This window comes from Macaca fascicularis, chromosome 7, assembly GCF_037993035.2.
Source record: "Macaca fascicularis isolate 582-1 chromosome 7, T2T-MFA8v1.1".
NCBI lineage: Eukaryota > Metazoa > Chordata > Mammalia > Primates > Cercopithecidae > Macaca > Macaca fascicularis.
In genome coordinates this window covers 27442974-27469450 of record NC_088381.1, presented here as the reverse complement: position 1 = coordinate 27469450, position 26477 = coordinate 27442974, and the positions used below count along the sequence as shown (strand labels likewise).

Sequence of the window (26477 nt, the reverse complement as noted above, 5' to 3'; positions counted from 1 at the left end):
ACATTTAATAAGCTGAACTTCACTAAAATTAAAAATCTCTGCTCTGCAAAAGACACTATCAAGAGGGTGAAAAGGTAAACCACAGACCAGAAGAAAATATTTGCAAAAGATACATCTGACAAGAGAATGTTACCAAAAATATAGACAGAACTCAATCAGAAAACTTTGCAAAAGACACTATCAACAGAGTGAAAAGATAAATCACAGACCAGAAGAAAATATTTGCAAAAGATACATCTGACAAGAGAATGTTACCAAAAATATAGATAGAACTCAAACAATCAGAAAACTTGATTTAAAAATGGGCTAAAGCCCTTAACAGGCATCTCACACACATACACACACAGAAATAGACAGATGGCAACAAAGCATATGAAAAGATGCTCAACACCATATGTCATCAGGGAAATGCAAATTACAATGAGATATCACTACACACCTATTAGAATGGCCAAAATCCAGAACCCTGACACCACCAAATGCTGGCAAGGACGTGGAGCAACAGGAATTCTCATTCTTTGCTGGCAGGAATGCAAAATAGTACAGCCACTTTGGAAGACAATTTGGCAGTTTCTCACAGAACTAAACATACTCTTAACATAGGATCCAGCAATCATGCTCCTTGGTATTTGCCCAAAGGAGTTGAAGACATGTCTATACAAAAATCTGTATACAATGTTTATAGCAGTTTTATTCACAATTGCCACAACTTGGAAGCAACCACGTCTTTCAGTAAGTGAATGGATTAAAAAAGCTGTGGTATACACAATGAATTTTTCAATGCTAAAAAGTAAGCCATGAAAAGATATACAGGAAACTTAAAATGCATATTAACTAAGTGAGAACAATCTAAAACTTGTTCTACTAACAATCTACTACTATATGATTCCAATGATACGATATTCTAGAAATGGCGGAACTATGGAGATAGTAAAAAACATCAGTGGTTACCAGGGGTTGGGGGCAGGAGGGCGGAAGGGATAAGCAGGCAGAGCACAGAGGATTTCTACTACAGTGAACACACTCTGTATGATACTACACTGGTGGATTCATGTCATTATACATTTGTCTAAACGCACAGAATGTACATCAGGAGTGAACACTAATGTAAAATATTTGGTGATAACAATATGTCAAGGTAGGCTCACGAATTATAACAAATATAACACTTCGGTAGGGGATACTCATGATGGGGCAGTCTATCCATGTATGTGGCAGGATGGAGTATATGGGAAACCTCTGTTCTTCTCAATTTTGCTTGAACCTGAAACTGCTCAAAAAAAGTCTTAAAAAATAGTCAAAAAAAAAAAAAAAAAACTATACACACAGAGGGAGTTCCTAAGCACAAAAATCTCAGTCTCCCATTATGTATACACTAAACCAGTAACTACCATGCAATCATTAACCCTAGCCCATAGGACTGCAGGCCACCCCTCCCTTCAACAGCTCCCTTCTTTTCAATTACTATAGTGAGTGTGGTGCATTTAAACTTCCTTTTTTGACCTCAGTGCTTCAGGGTTTTTTTTTCTTCTTATACATTGTAGCCAACAAGAGACACAAATCAGTGGGATTTAAACTCCATTTCTGATCTAGCTTTGTGTTTTAGGATACATGAGGCAGAGATGGCCAGCACACTCAGATTCTTTGGTCACAAAATTTCTAATTGATTTGCTGTGTTTCTGGCATCTTCAGACGTCTATAAAGGAAGGGCATGATGGTCAGCCTAAGGTGAAAGCAGGGGATATGGACAGGCATCCTGAGAATCAATCTATGCTGTAACTTGTCTGAAGCCCACAAAGTTCTCTCTGACCATCACATTGAAACAGAAATATCAATACCTTTACTTTTAACCAATTAGACAAGATTCTTTGGGGGCTGTAATGAATAAATCATTCTTTTCATCCCATTCCAATTGCTCCTGCTCTTTTTAGCTAATGTCTACCAAATTGTTTAAATAATATTACTTACTATTCAGCTACTTAGTTAATAAAGAACATATAGACCAAAAAAAAGTACAGATCACTTTGTATTTATTACATTACTGAACTTTTTCAAATGACAGAATTCAACTCCAAAATAAAGTAATAAATGTCTATTAAATAATTATTCACTTGCATTTTTCTCTCCTAAAATTTTTAACACAGCAAAACATCTTAAAGACATGTGAATAGATTCAGTGCACTCTCAGTGGCTCACAATCATGAGGCAAATACCACATTTATCTGTAAAAATACAAGATAAACAGATCAATATTTTAAAATATTGCTGACATAAAAGGAAAAAATAAAATACTACACTTTTACCACAATTATTTTGGTAGATGATAGAACGTTGTTTAAAATAATGCTCCTCTATAGGACACCCGCTGTGCTTGGCATACTTGGCACATTAGCAGTTGGTAACTGCTCAGCTTCCATCTGCAGTTTCTCTAGCAGGACCCTTACTCAGGCCCACTTTCAAACCCTGAGCTCTGATCTGCCTGCCTCCACAGGGACTATTCTGGTACCCTTCCTCCTCCATCTACTCTTAAGGCTTTTCTGTCTTCCCTTCTATTCCCCCAGATTCACACTTGCTGCCATCTCCATTTTCAGCAAAGATGCCTGGCACAAAACTCACAAAGCTGAGCATCTCCTCCATAGCTCTTACCCCAGATGTTGTCCCTTCACTGACTAAATTATAACTATTAGGTAAAGAGAATGAGTCTACCCACAAAAATAAATTAGGCCGGGCACAGTGGCTCATGCCTGTAATCCCAGCACTTTGGGAGGCTGAGGCGGGCAGATCACCTAAGGTCGGGAGTTCGAGACCAGCCTGACCAACATGGAGAAACCCCGTCTCTACTAAAAATACAAAAAAATTAGCTGGGTGTGGTGGCGCATGCCTGTAATCCCAGCTACTAGGGAAGCTGAGGCAGGAGAATCACTTGAACCTGGGAGGCGGAGGTTGCAGTGAGCCAAGATTGCACCATTGCACTCCAGCCTGGGCAACAAGAGTGAAACTCCGTCTCAAACAAAACAAAACAAAACAAAACAAAACAAAACAAAACTCCCTACTTTATATCACATCTCCTGCAATGCAAAAATAAAGGCTGGTGTGATGCCTGATTTACAACTTAAAACATTCAATGAGTTTAGACAGAATATATACTGCTCTGAAGTTCCTTAAAATCTATTCTTCTATTATTGTTGTTTGTTTCTAAAATCATAAAAATATAAAAACTGTAAACATTCTACTAAACATTTCAGTAGAAACCCTGTTACCCTACTTTTTATTTAGTAGGTCAGAAAGAACAAAAGTGACACCACGTTCCTTTGGGCAGACCCAAAATCATGCTCCCAGCCCTAAATCTACCATTACATGTCTCCCATCCATTAGGCAGCTCTGTATGCCAAGCATGTCTCTCACAACAACTGCAGCTACCACTCATGAATACACCCTGTAACCAGGCAGCAGATCTCCCTGGTAGTTGTCCATGTGCTCTCAGCATCTTACCTACTGCTCCACACTCGACCTAGCCTCAGTAACTAGGCAAACTTAGGGAAGTAAGGACACAAAAAACTGGAGCACCTTCTTTGTGACATGCTGCATTCCTTTGCAAAGTGAGAAGGCACTTCCTCTCTGTCAGAGTCACAGCAGAATTAGGTAAGGGGCGAGGGATGCTGCTGACAGAGGTAGGAATAAGGAGGAAGCTGATAAGGCTAGCTACCAGTGTTCACCGCACCCCTGGAGTCAGCACACTCCTTTCATCATGACACTGCTGAGAGCCTGGGGATGAATCTGATCTATTCAAAAGGAGGAACCTATTATGCAAGAAATTCCAGTCACTTATTACTCTTGTAGCAAGGTTTCACTGTATGTTTTTAAAAGAATAAAAGTAACAAGATGTTATATATTTTTTAATGAATAACTTAAAAATTGAGAAAGAAAATACTGCTTTTATTTTTAGGGAAGAATACTCTTGACACAAATGACTAATGAAATCTATTAGCTCTGGGGAATCCCCTTAGCTTCTTTATCAGCCATGATTAATGAGATAAACCTAAAATCAGAATTCCTGACCTGGGTGATTAACAGTACCAATTAACCAGAGTATTAACTGCAATGACTTAAAATAGTCTCCATGGTGAAGTGTCAGAAAAGGTGAAATAATATTTTCCACAGCACCATAAGATTTTATAAAATACTATTTCAGTTAATGTACAACCTCAAGATTTTGGTCCATCATTCATATATAGGCTTAACCTCTTTTACTGATAATAGTTCTGACAGAGGCCACACAGGCATAACTATAACATGAAAATGATACATTTTACTGAAAAACCTGTATGTTATACTTAGACAGTCTCTGCTTCAGCTATATCCATTGAGTACTAGTAGATTCAAAGGCCAGGAAAAGATCATTTTGCCATTTATACTCTAATCACAAATTTTAATTTGCCAAAAGGATCTAAATGGTAACTGACTAAAATATTTGGGTAACTAAAAAGCCATTTTTGTATCTGTTTGCTTTGTTACTGTGTGCTCTTATGGGTTTTGTTTCTATATGATATTTTGAAAATGGCTCTGAGTTTTCAAAATAAGAATAGAGTGATTTACTTTGAATTTTAAAATAAATCCAAGTGGAAAACAGACAAATTTTATAGCCAAATTATCTGGAATTATGTGTAACAGTTATCTATAATAAAAAATATACCACAGATTGGATCCCCTCAATATCCAGCATGCTCATGGATCTCCTACAACTGTTAGTGTGTGCTATGCCAACTTAGTTCAACACTGATCTAAGCCAAACATAATCGAAAGTATTGACTTGCCTACCAAAAAACATAACTGCATTCCAAAGCCAAATATGAATTAAGTTTGAGATTATCAATTTCATGTTTCCCTTTCATTTAATGCAGAAAACTGAGACTTGGCTTTATTAAAAATTAGCTAGCACTAGAGTAAATGTGCTATAAAATTATTTATAACAAAATAAATATTTTCAGTCCCTCTACACACTAAGTGATATATAAATCATTAGCAGTTTATAACATTAGCTTAGGTCACTTTTTGAGGAACCTAAACATACTGTACAATCCTGAGTTACAAGTTAGGGATACAGTTTTGGGGATCCTTCTTGACCAGGAATCATAAAGAAAACATATAAACCACACTTGTAATAATCCCCATTTTCATTAGACGTACCATGAGTCCTTTTTACTTTGGTAAATAAGTTTATCTATGTAAACCATTGATCTTGATGGAGTAAAATTTAGCAGAGCTTCTGCTAGGATCCCTCCATCACCTTTTGACACTGATACAGTAAATAGTCAGGAAGAGTAGAGCAGGAGGATCTGAACCACAGGGCTAATACATCTGCATAAACTCGGCAATGCAGTAAGCAGGGGATGGATGGGAGCAGCTGACAGGCCAATAGCCCTTCATTGCCTACAACAAAACAAAAGTGAAAAATGATTTAATGCAAAAGGACTTAAACAGACATTTCTCCAAGAAAATACACAAATGGCTAATAAGCACATGAAAAGATACCCAGTATCACTAATCACCAAGGAAACTGCAAATTGAAACCACAATGAGATACTACACTTCATACCCATTAGGATGGCTAATATTAAAGAAAAAAAACAGGTAATAACAAGTGTTGATGAAGATGTGGAGAAACTGGAACCCCAGTACGTTGCTGGTGGGAATATAAAATGATGCAGTTGCTGTGAAAATGCTATGGTGGTTTCTCAAAAAATTAAATCTAGGCCAGGCACAGTAGTTCATGCCTGTAATCCCAGCACTTTGGGAGGCTGAGGCAGGCAGATTACTTAAGCTCAGGAGTTCTAGACCTGGCTGGGCAATATGGTGAAACCCCGTCTCTACTAAAAAATACAAAAAATTAGCTGAGCATGGTGCCACACACCAGTAATCCCAGCTACTCGGGAGGCTGAGGCATAAGAATAGCTTGCATGGAAGGTGGAGGTTGCAGTGAGCTCAGATCGCACACTGCACTAAAGCATGGGCAACAAAGTGAGCCTCTGTCTCAAAAAAAAAAAAAATTACATCTATAATTATCATGTATATAATCTACTAATTCTACTTCTGGGTATATAACCAAATAAAGAACAGAAAGTAGGGACACAAACAGGTATTTGTATAACCCTGTTCATAGCAGCATTACTCACAATAGCCAAAAGGTGGAAGTAACCCAAGTATCCATTTACAGATGAATGGATAAACAAAATGTATCACATTAAAATTCAGACACATTCTACAATATGGATCAACCTTGAAGATATTATGCTCAGTGAAATAAGCCAGATATAAAAGGACGAGTATTGTATGATTCCACATTATATAAGGTACCTAACATAGTCAAGTTCATAGAGACAAGAGGTAAAATGGTAGTTGCCAAGAGGTAGAGAGGAAGGGGAAAGGCTGAGTTAGTGTTTAATGGGTATAGTGTTCCAGCTGAGGAAGATAAAAAAGTTCTGAAGACAGATGATGGTGATAGTTGCACAACAGTGTATATATACTTAATGCCATTTAACTACATGTTTAAAAATTGTTAAAATGGTATATTTTATATATGTGTATTTTCCAATAAAAAATTATTTAATACAGTCTGAAAAGCACATTCATCGGAAAGACAGTCATAATAGGAAATAAAGCTCTAAGAAATCTGATACTTGTAAGAGTTAATTTGTGCTCCAATTATAAGAAAGCTCCTATAAACACAGAATAGCCTTTTCATAACTCTACAAACCTATAATTTCAATAATATGGAGTCTTAGTTTCTGTTGCAGAGTCTTTAGTGCAGAAGGAAGTGCAGCTTGAGATTCTGACATTTTTACATTTTGTTTCACATCATTGGCGAAGGATAACCAGAGTTTCCCAAAGTCTTCACTTGAGATTTTTAATGGTCTGAAAATAATTTTTAAAATTAGATATATGTCAAAAACAGTGAAATGATTCTAAATAAACAAATTTCAAATGCCTCGTGAGAATAAAACATAATCATTGTAAATTTGGGTCCCATAAGATTTATGTCTTTAAAGCAAATATGCTAAAAATGGTTAGTATCATCCTCCAACCTGATGAAAATACTGAAAGCAGGTATATTATTAAATTTAAAATATCATTTCAATAAATCACTCAGTTCTCTCTCTTTCTACTAGTCATTCCAGTAAGATTTTACCAAGTAATTTCATAAACCATTCAAATATAATACAGAACTTTTCTTTCATGTCTACTTTGAATTTGGGGATAATGGGATACTCTATCAAAGCTATGAAAAAGAACATGAATACAAAGATCTAGCACCCTAAGTAAATTAGACCAAAAGAAAGAACTTTAACAAATATATTTTTTAAATCATTCAGGAGACTAAAGATCAAATAGTTAATACTGGATATATCTGGGGATAGGATTACAAAGAACTTTTATATTCTACTTATATTTTTCTGTAGCATTTAAGTTTTATAATAAGTATCTATTGATTTGATAATCAAGAAAGATATCTTAAAAATACAGAGGATTTTATTAATACACACAGAACAACGGTCTGTGTTAAATATACTGTGATTCTTCTGATTACTAAGGTTCGCCACGGGATACACCTCCACAATCACACAACATAAGTTTTTTGAAGGCTGGATTTTATCCTATCAGCACCACAGGCATACAGTACTCTAACAGACTGACAGTTATGTTATTACTAAAAGACTTGAAAGAATGGGCAAAGCTGGGCATGGTAGCCCTTGCCCCTAATCCCAGCAGTTTGGGAGGCCAAGGCAGACAGATTGCTTGAGCCCAAGAGTTTGAGACTAGCCTCAGCAACATGGCAAAACTCTGTCTCTACAAAAAACACAAAAATTAGCTGGCATGGTGGCACATTCCTGTAGTCCCAGCTACTCAGGAGCCTGAGGTGGGAGGATCACTTGAGCCTGGGAGGTCAAGGCTGCAGTGAACCATAGTGTGGCACTGCACTCCAGCCTGGGTGACACAGCAAGACCCTGTCTCAAAAAAAAAAAAGAATGATGAACAAAAGTTAGAGCATTGTATTGTAACAGAAGTGACATGTGGAGGTTAAGAATATATATAGAGATATTCATTGGTATTCTGCATTCTGGGTTCAGGCAGCCTTCATATTTTTAATGTTCAAAAACAGTACATTTATAAAACAAAATTAGAGCAGGTAAGATATTGTTTTCAATTATTTTGGTAACACTGCACGGTGCCTAGTATAATGGCAAAAACTGCATGTTTAATAAAAGTTTAATAACTATGTCGAGCAATTTTCTTACATTTCTCTAAAGCTTAACAAACAGATTTTATGAAATAATCGAATAAAATACAAACGAGAGAAACTTTCAAAAGCCATGCAGAATCTTTGGAGTTATTTAGTTTAAATAATACTTTTTCTCACAAGTTTTTCCAGGTCACCAACTCCAACCTAAATCAGGTCTCTCACTATAATCCCTCATTGTACCACTTATTTTCTCTTCATAGCACAATTCATAATTACATACATATGTATGTAATTGCACCACGTCTCCTCCATAGACTAGAAATTCCTCTAAGGTAGGAACTGTGTGTAGTTTTTAACTGTTACACTCCCTAGCACCCAGCATAGTGCCTCCATCCACAGAAGAGGTCTAAAAATAGTTGGTGAATGAACAACTTGAATTAACATTTCACAAAACATTTACCTAATGAAATCTAATAGTGATAAGTTTACAGAAAATTCCAGCTGAGCAGAATGAGTATCCATCATATGATAACTAATAAAACCAGAAAGAATTTCTTCTGTAAAAGGTTTTTCTATCTGCACACTATATTGAAAGCTTCTGGTACTTTCTGCTTCCGTTACAGGCAAACAGCATCCAGGTTGCTCAGTGACCTGCAAATAAAAGTAATAAAAGTGTTGAAGAAGGAAGGGATCAATACAGACTATTATATGACTACCAATTTTCTATTTAAGTGGTACAAATCATACTAATGTGGGAAGTTAATAACAAACTACATTATGAAGATGACTGACAATTTCACTTGAGAAAAATTCACTAGAACAGATAATGAAATAATAATTGTACACAGGTCAAAATTATGTTAACAAATGGCATTACAGTTAAAACTCTGTAAATGTCCTGGCTGGCCCTAAGTTTTTAAAGATAGGAGAGTTTTAAAATAATTTTTAAAAGAATTTAAATATAAATACAAATACAGGTGTCATCTATTCTCATTCTCTACCCTCAAGCTCTGGTGGTAGAGTTAAAGCAACTGGGAAGGGTTTGGTCTGTTTTTTTAAGTTCCACAGGTTATTTTTTTATTTTTTATTTTTTGAGATGGAGTCTCACTCTGTCACCCAGGCTGGAGTCCAATGGTGCAATCTTGGCTCACTGCAACCTCCACCTCCCAGGTTCAAGTGATTCTCCTGCCTTAGCCTCCCGAGTAGCTAGGATTACAGGTGTGCACCACCACGCCCAGCTAATTTTTGTATTTTTAGTAGACACGGGGCTTCACCATGTTGGTCAGGCTGGTCTCAAACTCCTGACCTCGTGATCTGCCCACCTCAACTTCCCAAAGTGCTGCGATTACAGGTGTCAGCCACAGCGCCCGGCCCAACAGGTGATTGTAAAGCACATCTAGTATCAGGAACTTTTGCTCTGGTCAGTGGCGCAGACAATATCCCATTCAACACATTCTAGCTCATAGAAGAAACTGGGCCAGTTTTGTGGAAGATAAATATACTAGTCAAATCTCATTACAACTTCACCAAGGACATCATCCATACAATAATGCAATTAAACATACTTCCAGCAATCACAATGGCAATCTGTCAGAGCTAGGGAAGAAAGAGAACTGATGTCTGAGCACTCAGTATATAAAAATAAATTGGTGACAGAAAGAAGTAAACAGTATACACATTTATTCTTCAATATCCTTACTCCTTAATCTTCCACTTTGCTAAATAATTTGAGAATTTCGTTTTAGTGTTTATGACAAAAGTGAACCAGACATTTAAAGAGCGCAGGAAAAGAGAACACAAAATACACACTGAAAATAAAACAATAATACCTTTAAATTTTACCTTGAAATTTTCCGCAGGAAAAATTTCTAGGTTAGCACTTTTCAATTCCAAACCACTCTTATTAGTGACTGACCAGACCATCAATAAACAATCATCTTTCCAAATTTTATAAGAAGACACTGATATGGTTTCATTATTACAGATTTCCATAGCATTTGAGTGTATGTATTCAGTAGTTTCTTCCAAAAAAGATGAAGCTAAAGAGCTTTCCTTGGCAAAGGAAATTGAGGCTGCAGTAGATTGAGGAGGGTGAAAAATTTCCATGCTGTTATCAGCAAACAATGAAGGTGTAGACAGACTGCAATTTGAGAATTTCTCAACCAAGGGCAGTTCTGTGAGTGACTCAGAATCCAAAAGTTCCGAATTGAGAGAAAATGTCTTTAATTCTTTGTCTCCTCTATCGTGCAAAGTATTCAAGTAATAGTCATCTTCATATGCCACATTTGACAAAGAACTAAAGGAAGAACAGGTCATATTATGAGTACTGGTTGTTTCGCCACTTTTAGCTTCCTTGACTTTTGATTTCCTCCTGAACTTGTGAGAGACAGTATCTGCTTTTCCCAGCTGCAAAAATAAAACATCATAATATAAAAAGAAATCATTCTACTATGCATGAGTTTTAAACATTCATCTATAATTTCAACTTGGCAATATAACAATTTGCTGAGGTTCTAACTACAAAGAATAAATTTGCAAAGAATCAGAGATAAATAAAATGTTAAACCCTAAAATTCTGACAGCTATATAACTTTGAACTGTTAGCTAAATCTTGTTTCTCATTAAAAAACGCATGGAATCAGAAAAAGAAATAAGGTCAAAAAGTCAGTCATGAACAAAAAACTTGTTAGATTTCAGAATACTAGCATATAAAACTGAACAAATTAAAAAACAGTGAGAAAACTAGCCATTTTTTGAGTTGCCATAGTTGTTCTGTATAAGCCTAAGTTACTCTTGAATGCAGGGATGACCCAACCTCGTTTTAGTCATCTATAATAATCATGATTTCGTGGCCTGTGAGTTAGTAAGCAGGAAAGAAAGAAAAACTGATTTTATCTCAAGAATTAACTGGCAGCAGCTGACTGGAACACTCAGCAGGAAAGAATTCAATAACTGACTAGTGATGTCTGCCACACATTCAGGAGACAGAATGGCAAACTTGTCATTGTTGGTCTAAACTTTCTGAAGAATGTTCTGTGAATCTATGTAAGAGGAGTGATGGTTCAAGTGTTCCCTTGCCTCACAAAGTTCTATTTAGAATCAGTGCAGCAGACTGGCACTACTCTCCACCTCCACCCCCCGGGGTGCTTTGATACTACACAGCATCCTTTACATGATTCTAGTTGACCAGAATTCTAGTTCCCTTTTCATATCTTCTCTGTCACTCTCCTCAAGTCCCAACACCTTCTTCCAACTCTGAACGGATGATTTTTGTCTCTTACCTCCAGTTCAGAAGTCACCAAACAAGAACTAACATTTTATTAACACAAAAACAAGGGGGCACAAAAACTACTGTAGTTATTTTCAATAGTTACTAATAACTGTTAAATAGTAGTTATTTTCAGTAGTTATGGGACTCAAGTTAGATGTATATTAGAGAGCAGGCATGGTGGCTCACATCTGTAATCCCAGTACTTTGGGAGGCTGAGGCAGGTGGATCACTTGAGGCCAGGAGTTCGAGACCAGCTTGGCCAACATGGTGAAACCCCATCTCTACCAAAAAAAAAAAAAAAAATTAGCCAGGTGTGGTGGCGCATGCCTGTAATCCCAGTTACTCAGGAGACTTAAGTGGGAGAATTGCTTGAACCTGGGAGGAAAGGTTGCAGTGAGCTGAGATTGTGACAATGCACTCCAGCCTGGGCAATACAGCAAGATTCTGTCTTTAAAAAAAAACGAGAAAAAAAAAAAACAGATGTATATTAGACTGCTTGTTACTGTCCCCTGGGTCACCGATGCTCTCTGCATTTTTTTTTTTTTTTTGGTCTATGTTTCATTTTGGATAGTTTCTATTACTTTGTCTTCAAGCTTAATGATCTTTTCTTCTGCACTGTCAATCGGCTAGTATTCAGAAGCTATACAGGCCAGAAGACACTGTAGCGACATCTTTGTTTAAATGCTTGAAGAAAAGAAACAGTTTAGCACAGCATACTCAGAAAAAAAATGTCTTAAAAATGAAGGTGAGGCCGGGCATGGTGGCTCACGCCTGTAATCCTAGCACTTTGGGAGGCCAAGGGAGGAGAATCACTTGAAGTCGGGAGTTTGAGACCAGCCTGGCCAACATGGTGAAGCCCGTCTCTACTAAAAATACAAAAATTAGCCGGACTTGGTGGCACATGCCTGTAATCCCAGCTACTGGGGAGGCTGAGACAGGAGAATTGCTTGAACCTGAGAGGCAGAGGTTGCGGTGAGCCAAGATTATGCCATTGCACTCCAACCTGGGTAACAGAGTAAGACTGTCTCAAAAAAAAAGGTGAAATAAGAAGCCAAAGGTGAAAAAAAAAAATAAACCTTGGCCTTTCTAAAGTGATGTAAAAAATTAATTCAAAATGGATCACAGACCTAAAAATAAAAGCTAGTTAAAATGAAATACATCAATAGAATCTTGATGTATGTAACTGAGAACGCTAACATAAGAAAAATCAGCAGGGAACAGGATTCCTGGAGAAAAACAGCCACCCAAAATGAGGCATGACACAGAAAGAGCACATTCAGTTAGTCCCAATCCTGTCTGTTTTGCCCCAGTATCAGAGGAAGGGTCGGGGCTGAGAAGTGAGAGGATACATGCTAATTTTATGTCATCATTAACTGTTCCTCCTTCTTTATGACGCATCTACGTTACAACACAATTCCTCACAGAATTCAGGGTCTCATAAAACAGAGAAATACACTGCTTTTTCTACTCTTCAGTGACAGCTGGGTGAGAATGAGGGGGAAGTATAAGAGGTAAGCCAAAAAGGATTTAGCATCATTAATAGAAAAAACATCATAACAACATTTCTGATTTCAAACTCGCCACAAAAAAACCTGATATCACCCTGAATGTTCTCCTGAGGAAAAAATCTACCTGAAAGTTATGCACTTGTTAAATAGGCAGCAATGAGGTTCACAAATCAGGGCTCCAAGAGCCTGGGTGTAATCTGACTTTGGTGTGTTCCTCCTAGAGCATTCCACTGGTACCCTCTCATCACAGCCTACCAGGACAACTCAAAAACCCAAGATCAGTCACTTTACTGCTGATCTGCAAATGTCAACTCAGAAAATATTAAGATACATTAATTATTAATATTTTTAGGCTGAATCTGTTTTTTCTTAAGAGAGAATATCAAGTCTGACAGAAACAGGATCTAGACTGGTGAGTCTAGAAAAGAAAGAGACAAAGATAAAGAGTACATAGTATGGTATACCATCTGGCCTGGTACTGAAAGGAATGAAGGGGAAATTTCACCATGGGAGGAGGAGGTTGAAAGAGCTGGGATGTCACTCTAATGAAAATTTTGTACAAGGTGGGTTCATTAGCCACCAAAAGGAGGATACATTACATGGTATTCTCAGATGCTCAAAAATAGCACCTGTCCTTCACTCCAACTTGTCATTCTTTTACTATGAAAATAATTTCTCAGTATAAAAAATTTAAAAATCATAATCTTAATATCTGAATATAATTATCATTTTTGTATAATTCCTTTCAGCCTTAGGTATAAACAAGGTATAAATAAAACTTTATACTCTGTACTTTTTGTTTAATACATCATTTAAGTATATTTTCATTTTACAAAGCAATATTATTGATCATTCTTAGAGCTGAATAATGTTCTGGGAGAATACAATTTATGTAATACAATTTTGAGGAGTACTTTTTACGAAGATAGACCAACATTGTTGAACAATTATCATCATCCCCCTTCCCTTTGAGAACTGCCCCATCCACCCACAGGGGTGAGAGTCGCCGTGGTCATACCTGTAACTATTTGGAGCCTGACCCTTGTCCACCGACTGGGTTACAGAGAACACCTGACTCAAGTTGAGCCAACTGCATTTTCTCTTTCAGGAATATAAAAGGTGTGTCATTAGTGGTTCTGCAGCTGGGTAATGATGGTGAGTAAGAACTGGGGAAGCCACTTCTCACCATACAAATAGATGACAGCCAGGAGCTTTTATAGAGCCAGTTTTTTTGTACAGACAGACAACAACGATTCTTAGAGGAATAGAACCGATTACTTACCAGGTTGACTGTACTTTCTGATCCTAGCCCAACAAATAATGATGATGCCAGCAGCTGCTTTTCTTTCTCCTCTTTAGATTGGGTAAGAACTTGAGATTGATCCTTTTTTGTTATAGCTTGATCTACATTCTCCATTATACTCTCTTGAGGAATAGGCAGAGCTCCACTTTCATCACCAGTTTTGCTTTCCTTCTTGGGAAGATAGCCTTCTTTCCCCCACAATTTCTTTATACCTTCCAGCTTCAAGCTATTTGTCCTAAGGAGGTTGATAATAAAATCAAGTCAATTTAAATAACTGCTAATAGTTACTTTCTTGAGGCATTCTTTCAAAACATATCAATGCCCATGGCCTTTTAAAAACAACTGCCACATTATATTCTGCACGCCAGAAGTAAAACCTCGATCTCTAGATTTTATTTTAGTTATAGCCAACATCTCTCCACCCTCTAGTCAAAGGATTTGATTTAAGGCTGCAGAACTCTAGACTTAGTTAAAAATTTCACAGCATTTAATTTTCACTTAATTGCTTAAGTTATACAAAAATAGAACTACTGTAAATCAGTTTCTTTCTTCCACTGACTTTTCAAAAATACCTTTAATTCTGATGGGTTAAAGATGAGAAATGATTCAAATTTCTTAGCAATGTGAAGGAATTAAACCTATATAAATTCATTAAGTAAAATCCTGTTAAAAGCAAAAACATCACTCAAATGTACTCCTATGTATAAATTTACATTGTATTTTTTCTTTAATTTTACAACCCAGGAGACATAAATTCAAGTTGCCGTGAATACATGCTCCCCATAAATTTACTTTAATCCAAAAGGTTTTTCTCACTATGCATACTCGCGACATTTCCAATTATTATTAAGTGTACTTTTATCAAAATGCAATGAAGTTTTATCTATAAAAGAAAAAAAGTAAGATTTTAGGAAAAAGCCTGAGGCTGATGAATTTTTACACCTAAGTTGAAAAAGAATTAAGGTGTTATTTAGGAGCCAGGTGTCCTACCCAAAAAGCCTAAACAAGGCATCTAGGCAGTAAGTCCAGGGTCAAATTTAGAATCCTAATGTTGTCACAAACGTTGCAGTCGTGAATCTAGAGTGACTAATAAGCACAGGCTAAAATAGCCAAGGATCATCTCTATTATTCTCATATAAGAGCTATGTGTCCATTAATTAGTTTGATTGTGGTAATCATTTCACAAGGTATATCAAAACATCACATAGCACGCCTTAAATACACACCACTGACCCTTGAAAAATGGAGATGGTTGGCGCACTGACTCTTTGCATTGTCAAAAATCCATGTGTAACTTCTGACTCCTGCAAAACTTAACCACTAATAGCCTACTGTTGACTGGAGCCTTACTAATAATATAAACAGTCGATTAATACAAAGACTAGTATCTATATATATTTTATGTATTCCTGACAATCTTATTGTTTCTTAATTTTTTGATATTCCTAGGGTACACAGTTTGTTGGAAAGTTTTTTCAAATTATCTCAGATCTGAAAAACTTTTTCCAACATATTTACTGAAGAAATCTGTGTACTAAGTGGACCCACACAGTTTAACCCATATTGTTCAAGGGTCAGCTATACAATGTTTATTTAGCAATTATATCTCAATAACACTGGAGTTTAAAAAAAAAAAAAAAAACATGTGCCCTTGGCACTTGACTCATTTAAGCATCTCTGTCATGGTCCAAAATGGCATTTAAAAAAAATCATTTTTACTACAAGATGAGTTGATCATGAAATGAACAAAAAGGAAGACTCAGAAATATTTCTATTAATTATTATTAGTATTGAAATTGTTGGAATCATGATCAATGTGATTTTGAGCCCAAAACAAAGCAAAAGCAGGTAATTACACTTCATACTGAGTGAAGAATTAATGCTATTAAGAAGTAAGTAGCTAAAGGAAAAATTGAATGTTAATTTAAAATGCCCTAAAGGGAACTGGTTCATTCCTTCTCAATGATTTTTGCTGCTGAGTATCCCTTTACAAATATCTTCATTTCCCCCTTTCTTCCTCCAGGTTCTAAAAGAGTTTTCTAAAAAAAAAAAAAAAAAAAAAAAAAAGTTATACAATAAACCTCTTAGACAAAATTTGGTTGTACTTGCCATAAGCAGATCCCAAGTGGTCACGGGAACCACAAAAATAACCCCTAACATTTCTAGAACAGAATTCTCAAAAGAAGCACCTCTAGGGAATTTGTGAATATCCACAAGAGTATTATAGTATCTGTATACTCCCTTTAACCAAAATATTACCTTTATTCACAAAAAAAAAGGAGAACAAGTCCCTAAATTTTACTAATAAATGATTTAAATAGTAGTTTAACAACAACAACAAAAGGCAGATGTGGAGGACAATGGGCTGCTCCATCCGGATCCCTCTTCAATGAAGGACTGTTGACCACCTGTTGGGAGTGCTGTCAGCTCTCAGCCTCTTCAGGGATTGCCTGAGCTGCAGAGGGCTACTTCACCCAAGATAACGCCCCTTCCAAGGCAGCCTACATCCAGTGATGGATGAATGGAAGTATAAAGTCCTTGCCATCCATCTTGGTTCAACTCAGGACAACTCTGAAGGGTCTTTCCAGCTCCATAGCTCCCCATGGTGTCAGCAGAGGTTGTCACTGGCAATGCATTGCATCTTAACTTCTGCCCAAACCTGCTTCTTTTTCCTTCCTTCTATAGATGTTGATCCCAATGAGACTCCTAATTATTCTGCATACTAAATGCCATCACAGAATGTGTTTCCCAGGGAACTCAATCCACAACTGGCAAAAAGGGGCAGGAGGTACAAAAGGAGCCTAAAAGGAGCCTCAAACTATTTTAAAGATTTTTCTTATTTATTTCATCTGCATACATAGTTATGATCAACACAAATATTCTGTTATGCATATATACAGATCATCTAAAAAGTGGGAAAATATGGCCAGGTGCAGTAGCTCACACCTGTAATGCCAGCACTGATGCTGAGGCAGGCAGATCACTTGAGCCCAGGAGTTCAATACCAGCCTGGCCAACTTGGCGAAACCCAGCCTCTACTAAAAACATAAAAATTAGCCAGGCGTGGTGGCAGGCGTCTGTAATCCCAGCTACTTGGGAGGCTGAGGCACAAGAACCCAGGAGAACCCACCAGAACCCAGGAGGTGGAGAATGCAGTAAGCCAAGATCACACCACTGCACTCCAGTCTGGGTGACAGAACGAGACTTGTCTCAAATAATAAATAAATAAATAAATAAATAAATAGGAAAATACATAAGAAAGCAACATAAGGCCATTTCATACACAGAATATGCTTCTTAATGATATGAAACACTAGAAAAAGAATATTTTTAAACATGAGTCATCTTTGCCCAGATTTTGACAATACTATTATATCATACATGGTTTTCTACAGTGTGTCCTTGTATTATTTTTATTCAGACCATTCAAACATAGATGTAAATTCAGACCAAGTAACTAAGCTTCAAAAGATTAGGGATGTACTTTAACTCAGCTCTAGGAATTCCCCTTTGAGATAGGGTGCTCCAGGTAAGAAATTATAAATTAGGTTTGCTACTACTTTATTCTCAGGTTTTCAGGGACTGTAAAAGAGCAACTGTCTTCCCTCTACGATGATTCACCTTGCCAATTACTATGTTCCTCTTCTGAAATAATGTGTGAGCTGAGGTCCTCTTTGGAAACAAATTTTAAATTCATCCCTCATCTTCCATTTCACAATAATACAGCATATATTATATAATTGCTTAGCAGTTTTGCCAAATGTCATTTCTCTGAGGGTAGTAGATGTATATGTACAGTATTTACAAGGCCCTGCCACAGCCCCCAGATCCTAGTTCAGTACTATAGTAACAGATGCTGTCACCTGTTGTGCAGGTAAAAGTGTGTAAGTTCCTCCCTGGGTTTGAAGGGTTCCTGTCTCTTTCCCTTGTCCCTTTGGTCCCTGTTTGGGACACTTAATTGCTGTCACCTCCACCATCAAATGCCCACAAACAATATCTGCTCCCCATGTTTGGAATACCAAAATTAAATATCTGGGAAAGAAAATAAGGAGGTTAACAGAGAAGGAAAAACAAAAGGATAAGAAGAAGAATTTGAATTCATGCCATTTCATTCAACATATGCTACATTCCTCATGATCTATTATTAGTATCTTTCTTCCAATAAATACTTGTAACCATTTCACTGAACAACTGACAAATGTAACAATGAACATAAAATGACTGACTTCTTAATAAATACAGAACTCAAAATTCAAATGTCATCCTTCAAAGTTATCACTTTTGAGATTTTATCACATTTATTCCAACAATGCGGCCATTACTTAAAACATTTTTAACTCTATTAGATGCAGCTTCTTCTCAAACAAGAAAGCCATTTCCTTACTTTACTGTCACATCAGAATATTGACCAAAATTATTCAGATTGATCATGAATATTATTTGGTAAACTCACCTCTTGGGTAATGAAGACAATGATGGTAATGACAATCCTTATTAATATCAGCAACTACCATTTATCAATCACTATGAACTGGGCTGTACTATGTACTTTACACATGTCATCTCATTTTATTCACTTAATTATGTTTCTAAAGGTAACTTAATTATGTTTCCAAAATCAAAATAAACCTTACAATGAAATTCAGCTCCAAATAAAACATTTAAACAAACGCATCACCAATTTTCAAGGTGGCTGGAAAGAAACTCTGAAAGCATTTTGAGCAAAGTATACAGCTTCCTCAGGTGACTACCGATGGTCCCTGACTTATAATAGTTCAACTTAATGATTTTTTTTGGCTTTACAATGGTGTGAAAGCAATAGAGTTTAGTAGAAACCACACTTCAAATTTTGAACTTTTATCTTTTCCCAGGCTAGCAATGTGATAGGATATTCTCTTGCAATGCAGAGATAATAATGAGCTAATAAAATAATAAATAGGCTGGGCACGGTGGCTCATGCTTGTAATCCCAGCACTTTGAGAGGCCGAGGTGGGTGGATCACATGAGGCCAGTAGTTTGAGACCAGCCTAGCTAACATGGTGAAATCCCATCTCTACTAAAAACAAAAAATTAGCTCGGCATGGTGGCGGGAGCCTGTAATCCCAGCTACTGGGGAGGCTGAGGCAGGAGAATCGCCTGAGCCCAGAAGGCGGAGGTTGCAGTGAGCCGAGATCGTGCCATTGCACACCAGCCTAGGCAACAAGAGTGAAAATGTGTCTCAAAGTAATAATAATAATAATATAATAAAATATTAAATAATAATGGGCCAATGATCAGCAAAACTGAGTTCTAGACATAGATCTGGTGTTTGGTAGATCTGACTTACAATATTTTCAACTTATAATGGGTTTATTAGAATGTAACTCCATCATAAGTTGAGGGGCATCTGTATATGCCTTCACTGGGTGACTGACTATATGGCTTCCTCAGGTGAAATCAATCACCTTATTTTATGTTCACCTCTATATCTGTCAGTGTTCCAATGAGATGGTTACAGGATATATTTCTCAGAAGAATGAGGAATGTAGAATGATATGTTAAATATCAACCTGGATGTATAAATTCTAATATGCCTCTAAATATATATATATATATAAAATATGTAGCAATAACACATATTATTACTACGTATAAAGCTTGTACACATTTTATGCTGTCTTGGAAGGTAGGTAAGCTCTTAAAGAACATACTGTACAATATAAATACCTTAAGAGCAATAAATAGAAACCACTGAAACAACAGCCCATACAGAATTTAGCTTTAAAAACCTTTCTAAACCATTATATTAAAACACATTGTCACAAGTGTGCCTCTCCCTTTGAAAATTATGTGAAAACCACTGAAACAACAGACTTCTTGAAAGTTATCCTAAAATAAGCAAATAATGACTATGATGATACAAGGCATGAGCAGAAGGTAAATGGAATGCTAAAAGACATTTAAACACTCCCATAACCTCCATTTTGTAAAGAAATGAACTTACTCTTTTAGTCCTGTCTCAGCACTATTCCCAGATATATCTGAACCAAGAGAAATGCCAGCAGGAGACTGTCGTCCAGTGAAGCCAGATGAAGAAAAGGAGAGTCCATACGGTTCAAAATTGAGAACTAGAATTTTAAAACAGTAACAGAGGTTCATATTTAAAACAAAGCAAAAAACTGTCGAAGTTACCATTCACTACCAAAATAATTCAAGACTGGAATCTAATAGCAATTTTTAAACTCTAAGGGACTTTGAGGATGATCTAATCAAATACTTCCAGTAATAAATCAACTACCATTTGGTAAATGTCTACTGTAAGTCTTCACACTACTAGGTGATTAAAGACAAACTATCCTTCATTTTTACCTTTTTACCTCCCTTAGAAGCTAAAAAAGACTCAATTAGGAAAGATAACTGATAAACCAAATCTACCGAAAACTTGCTGCTCCCATGCAAAAATGTTTAATGAGTTATAATGAAGAAGTGACCATGTTTTGCTGAACAAACTGCTCCTAGATACATTCTTGTACCAAATGGACTGATGGAGTCCTCAATGTGAAATCTCCCTAAGGTTAACATAGATTCTGATTCCTTTTAATCTGTATAATCTAATTAATTCAAAAGAGCCAAGAAAATTCATACTGTTACTGTGGTAGAGCAGACGCCAATATCCACTCTCCCTTTCTTTCTATGTAGTAAACCTCTCAATTCTTATGTAGATCATGACCACCCAGAGACATTTACAGACACCTTTGCCATATGACTGAAGTCTAGCCTATGAAATTATGCACACATTTTGTTTGCAACTTCTGGAAGGAGTCCTCCTGGAATAAAAGACAATCTTTCTTCTCCCCCTTCCTCTTCTCTGCTGGCTGGACTGCAACATGATTGCTGGGGTGCAAGAAGCCATCTTGGATCATAAAGTGGAACACCAAAGATGCCAGAACAGCAAGAGAGGTGAAACTTGGGTTTTTTAATAATCATGAAGCCATCATCAACCCTACATTGCCTACTTCTGGATTCCTTTAATGGGAGAAAGCAATAACCATCTATCTTGTATGAGGTCCCACTTTGTTTCTTTATTTTTTAATAGGATAATTCACCAAGCCTAATCTTAACTAACAAATTTTGGACAGTCTAGATTATAGAAAAGGACCTTTTTAAATCATAAAAAGTATCTTAGAAAATATTGTGTCAACTTCTGTAATTACTATTCTCATTTTACAAATGAGGAAACTGTGGTAAACAGTTTGTCCCAAATTACAAAAAATATAAAATGACAAAGCCAGACATGAACTTAGACATTCTAGCATCAGAGCTGTACTCTCAACTATTATATTATATGGTCTCCTCCAAAGGAAATATCACCTATTCCAAAGAATACTAAATAAATGCTTGTTAGTTACCTAAATAAATGATACAGAAGAAGAATCAATGTAAAAAAATAATAATGATGGGCTAATGATCAGGAGAACTGTGTTCTGGACATATCTTTGCTGTTAACGAGGCATGTGAACTAGATCTTCATTTCTTCATCTGTAAAGTGAGTAATTCAAACTACGTCAACAGTTTCCAAATGCTGATCTGATGAGACTCAAGCTTACTTCACTGAATCTCCCAAGGACCTTTTTATACATACAGCCAAGCTCAGAGAGATTCAGATATAGAAGGAATAGGAGTAGGGCTCAAAATAAGTCTCATTTTTTAAAAACTCTTTGTGATTCTGATTCATAATCATGTTTGGAAACCACTTATCTAAATCTCTTTAAGGTCCTTTCCAAGTAGAATATCCTCTCATTTTAAGTTGTTTAATCATCTAACTTAATCATAGTCTGTTTTATGTTGCTATAAGACAATGCAACAGAATGGGTGATTTATGATGAACCGAAATTTACTTGGCTTATAGTTCCAGAAACTGAGAAGTCCAAGGGCATGGCACTGGCATCTGGTAAGGGCCTTCATGCTGCATCATCCCATGGTGGAAGGAAAGCAGAGGGGCAAGACAGCGCAAGAGCAAGAGAGGGCCAAACTAGCCTAGTCTTTTTCTTTTCTTTCTTTTTCTTTTTTTTTTTTTGAGATGGAGTTTCGCTCTTGTTGCCCAGGCTGGAGTGCAATGGCACGATCTCGGCTCACCACAACCTCCACCTCCCGGGTTCAAGTGATTCTCCTGCCTCAGTCTCCTGAGTAGCTGGGATTACAGGCATGCGCCACCATGCCCAGCTAATTTTGTATTTTTAGTAGAGACGGGGTTTCTCCATGTTGGTCAGGCTGGTCTCAAACTCCCGACCTCAGGAGATCCACCCGCCTCAGGCTCCCAAAGTGCTGGGATTACAGGTGCTCACCGCATCTGGCCCGAACTCACTTTTTTAATGACTCACTCCCATGATAATGATATTAATTCAATCGTAAGGGCAGAGCCCTCGTGACCTATCACCTCTTATTGGGTCTCACCTCCCAACACTGTTTCACTGGGGATTGTTTCCAACACATGAACTTCGGAGTACACATTCAAACCACAGCATTCTGCTCCTGCCCCACCAATATCATGTCCTTATGATACAAAATATATTCATTCCATTACAATAGTCTCAAAAGCCTTAACTCATTCCAGCATTAACTCCAAAGTCCAGAGACACCTAAATCAGATATGGGTGAGACTAAAAGAAAATTTCTCTCCAGCTGTGGGGCTGTGAAATTAACAAGTTATATGCTTCCAAAATACAATAGTAGGGCAGGCATAAAGTAGATATTCCCATTCCAAAAGGGAGGAATAGGCCAGAAGAAAGGGGTAAGTGGTCTCAAGTAAGTCCAAAACCCAACAGAGGAATGAACATTAAGTCTTAATGCTCCAGAATTATCATCTCAACTCCACATCCCACCTTTTGGGAACACTGGGGCAGGAGTTGGACACTCAAGGCCTTAGGCAGCCCCACACCTATGATAAAGTCCTATGACTTCGGGGCTCAGTCCACCCAGCAGCTCTCAGGGGATTGGAGTCTCACGCCTGCAACTCTCCCAAGCTGATGCTGCAAACTAGTAGCATCAGTTCTGGGGTCTCAGGAGTGACCCCACTCCTAAGGGTCCACTAGGCACTGCCCTGGTGGGACTCTCTGTGATGGCTCTGATCCTGTCTTTCTGCTCGGCATTGCCCTAGCAGGGACTTTCTGTGATGGCTTCACACCCATGACAAGTCTCTGACTAAGCCCCAGGGAGTCCACAACATCTTTTGAAATCTAGGTGGAGGACGCCATGAACCCACGGCTCTTGCACATTGGGCACCTACAGAATTAGCACCACATATGCCACCAAGGTTTATGGCTTGAATCTTCTGGAACAGCAGGTGAAGCCACACCTGGGCCCACATGAATGGTTGGAGCAACCACGGAATGCTGTACCAGAATGCCGGGAGCAGAGACTTGAGGAAGCTCTGGGCAGCAAGCCCATGAAGGGCACCCTGGTCATCCCCCGAAAGCATCCTGCACTCCCAGAGCTTGAGCCTGTGAAGAGAAAGGCAACCTCTGAGATCTCTGAAATGCCTTTAGTGTTACTCTCCCAGTGTCTTGATGATCATTTCTATCACCTGACCAGATCCTTGACCTGGTCTCCCAAACACATTTTCTCATTCTTTACATGGCCAGGCTGAAAATTTTCCATCTTTCTATTATGCTTCTGTTTAGTTATAAATTCCATCTTTAAGTCATTTATTTTCTCTCATATCTTACTGCATGCAGTTAGAAGTAGACCCAGCTCCTTCAATATTTTGCATAGAAGTTTCTTCCACCAGATATCCTAGTTCATCGCTCTTAAATTCTGTCTTCCATAAAGCCCTCAGGCATGAAGAGACATAATTCATCCAAGACTTTTGCCACTTTACAAGAAAGATGGTTTTACTCCAGTTTCCAATAAGATATATTCCTCTTTCCTGTCTGGGATCCCATACACTTAATGAACCTAGAATTTAAGTACACTTAAGTAACTTAGATATTAAGAGATAGTGAAGCCCATATTTCTAACAACATTCTGATCATGAACACTTAATCTCTAACTTTCAGATTTTCCCTACAGCTCTCCTCTTCTTCTCAGCCCACATCGGAAGTGCCCTTAATATTATGTTTACGGCAATCTAAAATTTTCCTAGCCTGCTCCTTTAAATTCTTCTGCTCTACTCATTACCCAGTTTCAAAGCCATTTCCACATTTTCAGATATTTTTAATAGCCAACAGCCTCACTTCTCAGGACCAATTTTCTGTCATAATCCATTTTATGTTGCTATAACAGAATACCACAGAATGGGTAATTTGTAATGAACAGAAATTTATGGCCGGGCGGTAATTCCAGCACTTTGGGAGGCCAAGGTGGGTGGATTATTTGGGGTCAGCAGTTCAAGCCCAGCCTGGCCAACATGGTGAAACCATGCCTCTACTAAAAATATAAAAATTAGCCAGGCATGGTGGTGGACACCTCTAATCTCAGCTACTCGGGAGGCTGAGGCAGGAGAATTGCTTGAACCTGGGATGCAAAGGTTGCAGTGAGTCGAGATCATGCCACTGCACTCCAGCTTGGGTGACAGAGTGAGACTCCGTCTCAAAAAAAACAAAAAAAGAAAAGAAAAAGAAATTTATTTGGCTCATTGTTCTTGAGGCTGGGCTATCTAACAGCATGGCATCAGCATTTGGCAAGAGCCTTCATGCTGCATCAGGAAGAAGACAAAAAGGCAAGAGAGCATGAGAGCAAGAGAAAGCCAAACTCACTTTTATAACAACCCAATCTCATGATAATGACATTAATCAATTCACGAAGGCAGATTCCTCATGGCCTGATCACCTCTTTACAGTCCAACCTCTGAATACCATCCCAATGGCAATTAAATCTAAATATGGGTTTTGACAAACACATTCAAACCTTTGCACTTACCATCCAACAGTGGTATCTTTTTAATAGCATCTGTGACAGTGAGTCATCTAGCCACTGCATTAACACTTCCAGTAACAGTGAATACCTCAAGAAATGTTTTCTATGCACATTGAAGGTAAAGAGTTTAAACCAAAAAGCAGAAAGATGCTCAAAATTAGAGGTACAAAGTTTGAAAGTAGAGAGAATAAAAAAGACATGGAAAGGAACAGTATTTGGAGAGCAAGCAGAAAAAAATATTAATTCCGAGTCAAAAGCATTAAGATTGTCATCTAAGGAAGGGCTGGAAAGGCTCAAGGTTGAAAATAAAGTTCAAACCACATTATTTTCATTCTTCAGTGAAAACTCCCCAAGACCCATACAGTGATAATGCCTAAAAGGACTAAAGATGCTGAAGTGTTAACTACATGTGCAAGAGCTCACGCACATATGTGGAACAGAAGGAGAAAAATGGTATGCAGAGAGCCAAGGGAAGGAAGAAGATGGCTGACTTGCAACTTAGTGAATATGTAGAATTTAGCCAGATGAAGAATGAGGGCAATTCACCAGAAGAGAAAACATGAGCTGGAGGCAGAGAGTCCTTGGAGTTGGGAGCCACTGAAGTACTCTAGGTAAGACATAATAAAGTATAAACTATCCTGGGCATAAGTGAATAATTCAACATTTAACCTATTTGTATCCCTTACTATTAATACTTTAGAGGCCTCAATTATATGCACACTCATTTATCATACTTTGTACTGCAATTCTTTTATACCTCGACAACTTGGGTATATTTCTCTAACCATTCTCAGCTATTATTAATAATTTTTAAAATTTCTTAAATAATTAACTTTAATTATCTGATTATTGTCATTTTATTTTTTGAGAGACTAGCAACCTTACTTTGACATGGCTTTCTAAAAGCCAATTAGTAAATACTGTTTCCCCTTATTATTTCTGGTTATCTAGTGCTGGAGTTATAACACATTTTATTAACATTTTAATAGAATAATCCACACTGATTCTGAAATGCTTTTTTTGATGGGAACTTGTAAGAAAGTTTGTTCCCCACCATCTCACCTATTTTTGCTAATTCTTAGTATCCCATGATATTTTCCTGAAGTTTATTCATTTTTCTAACTAAAAGATCAAAGTATCATTTATTAAAGTAACATTTAACTACTACTCTCTGCAAATGATTATAGAAATCTGAAATAAGATTAGTATCAGAACAGGCTGGCATGGTGGTTTGCACCTGTAATCCCAGAATTTTGGGAGGTG

General features: G+C 37.3%; 1 protein-coding gene across 4 annotated transcripts in view; it reads right to left on the bottom strand.

The window, feature by feature from the left end:
- Positions 1 to 2013: 2013 nt before the first annotated feature.
- AP4E1 (adaptor related protein complex 4 subunit epsilon 1) overlaps positions 2014 to 26477 on the bottom strand; it is an 89240-nt gene continuing 64776 nt past the window's right edge. For 2 of the 4 annotated variants that reach the window (XM_045395457.2, XM_045395458.2), the window contains 6 exons: positions 20305 to 20428; positions 14301 to 14556; positions 10082 to 10645; positions 8700 to 8890; positions 6755 to 6912; positions 2014 to 5430 (listed from right to left, as the gene is read on the bottom strand). In XM_045395457.2, coding sequence (XP_045251392.2) covers positions 5270 to 5430; positions 6755 to 6912; positions 8700 to 8890; positions 10082 to 10645; positions 14301 to 14556; positions 20305 to 20428 — 1454 coding nt within the window. In that variant the 3' untranslated portion in view covers positions 2014 to 5269. Of the gene's footprint in view, positions 5431 to 6754; positions 6913 to 8699; positions 8891 to 10081; positions 10646 to 14300; positions 14557 to 18184; positions 18354 to 20304; positions 20429 to 26477 lie in introns of those variants that run through there. The other 2 variants (XR_006699299.2, XM_045395459.3) reach the window with 2 other exon arrangements.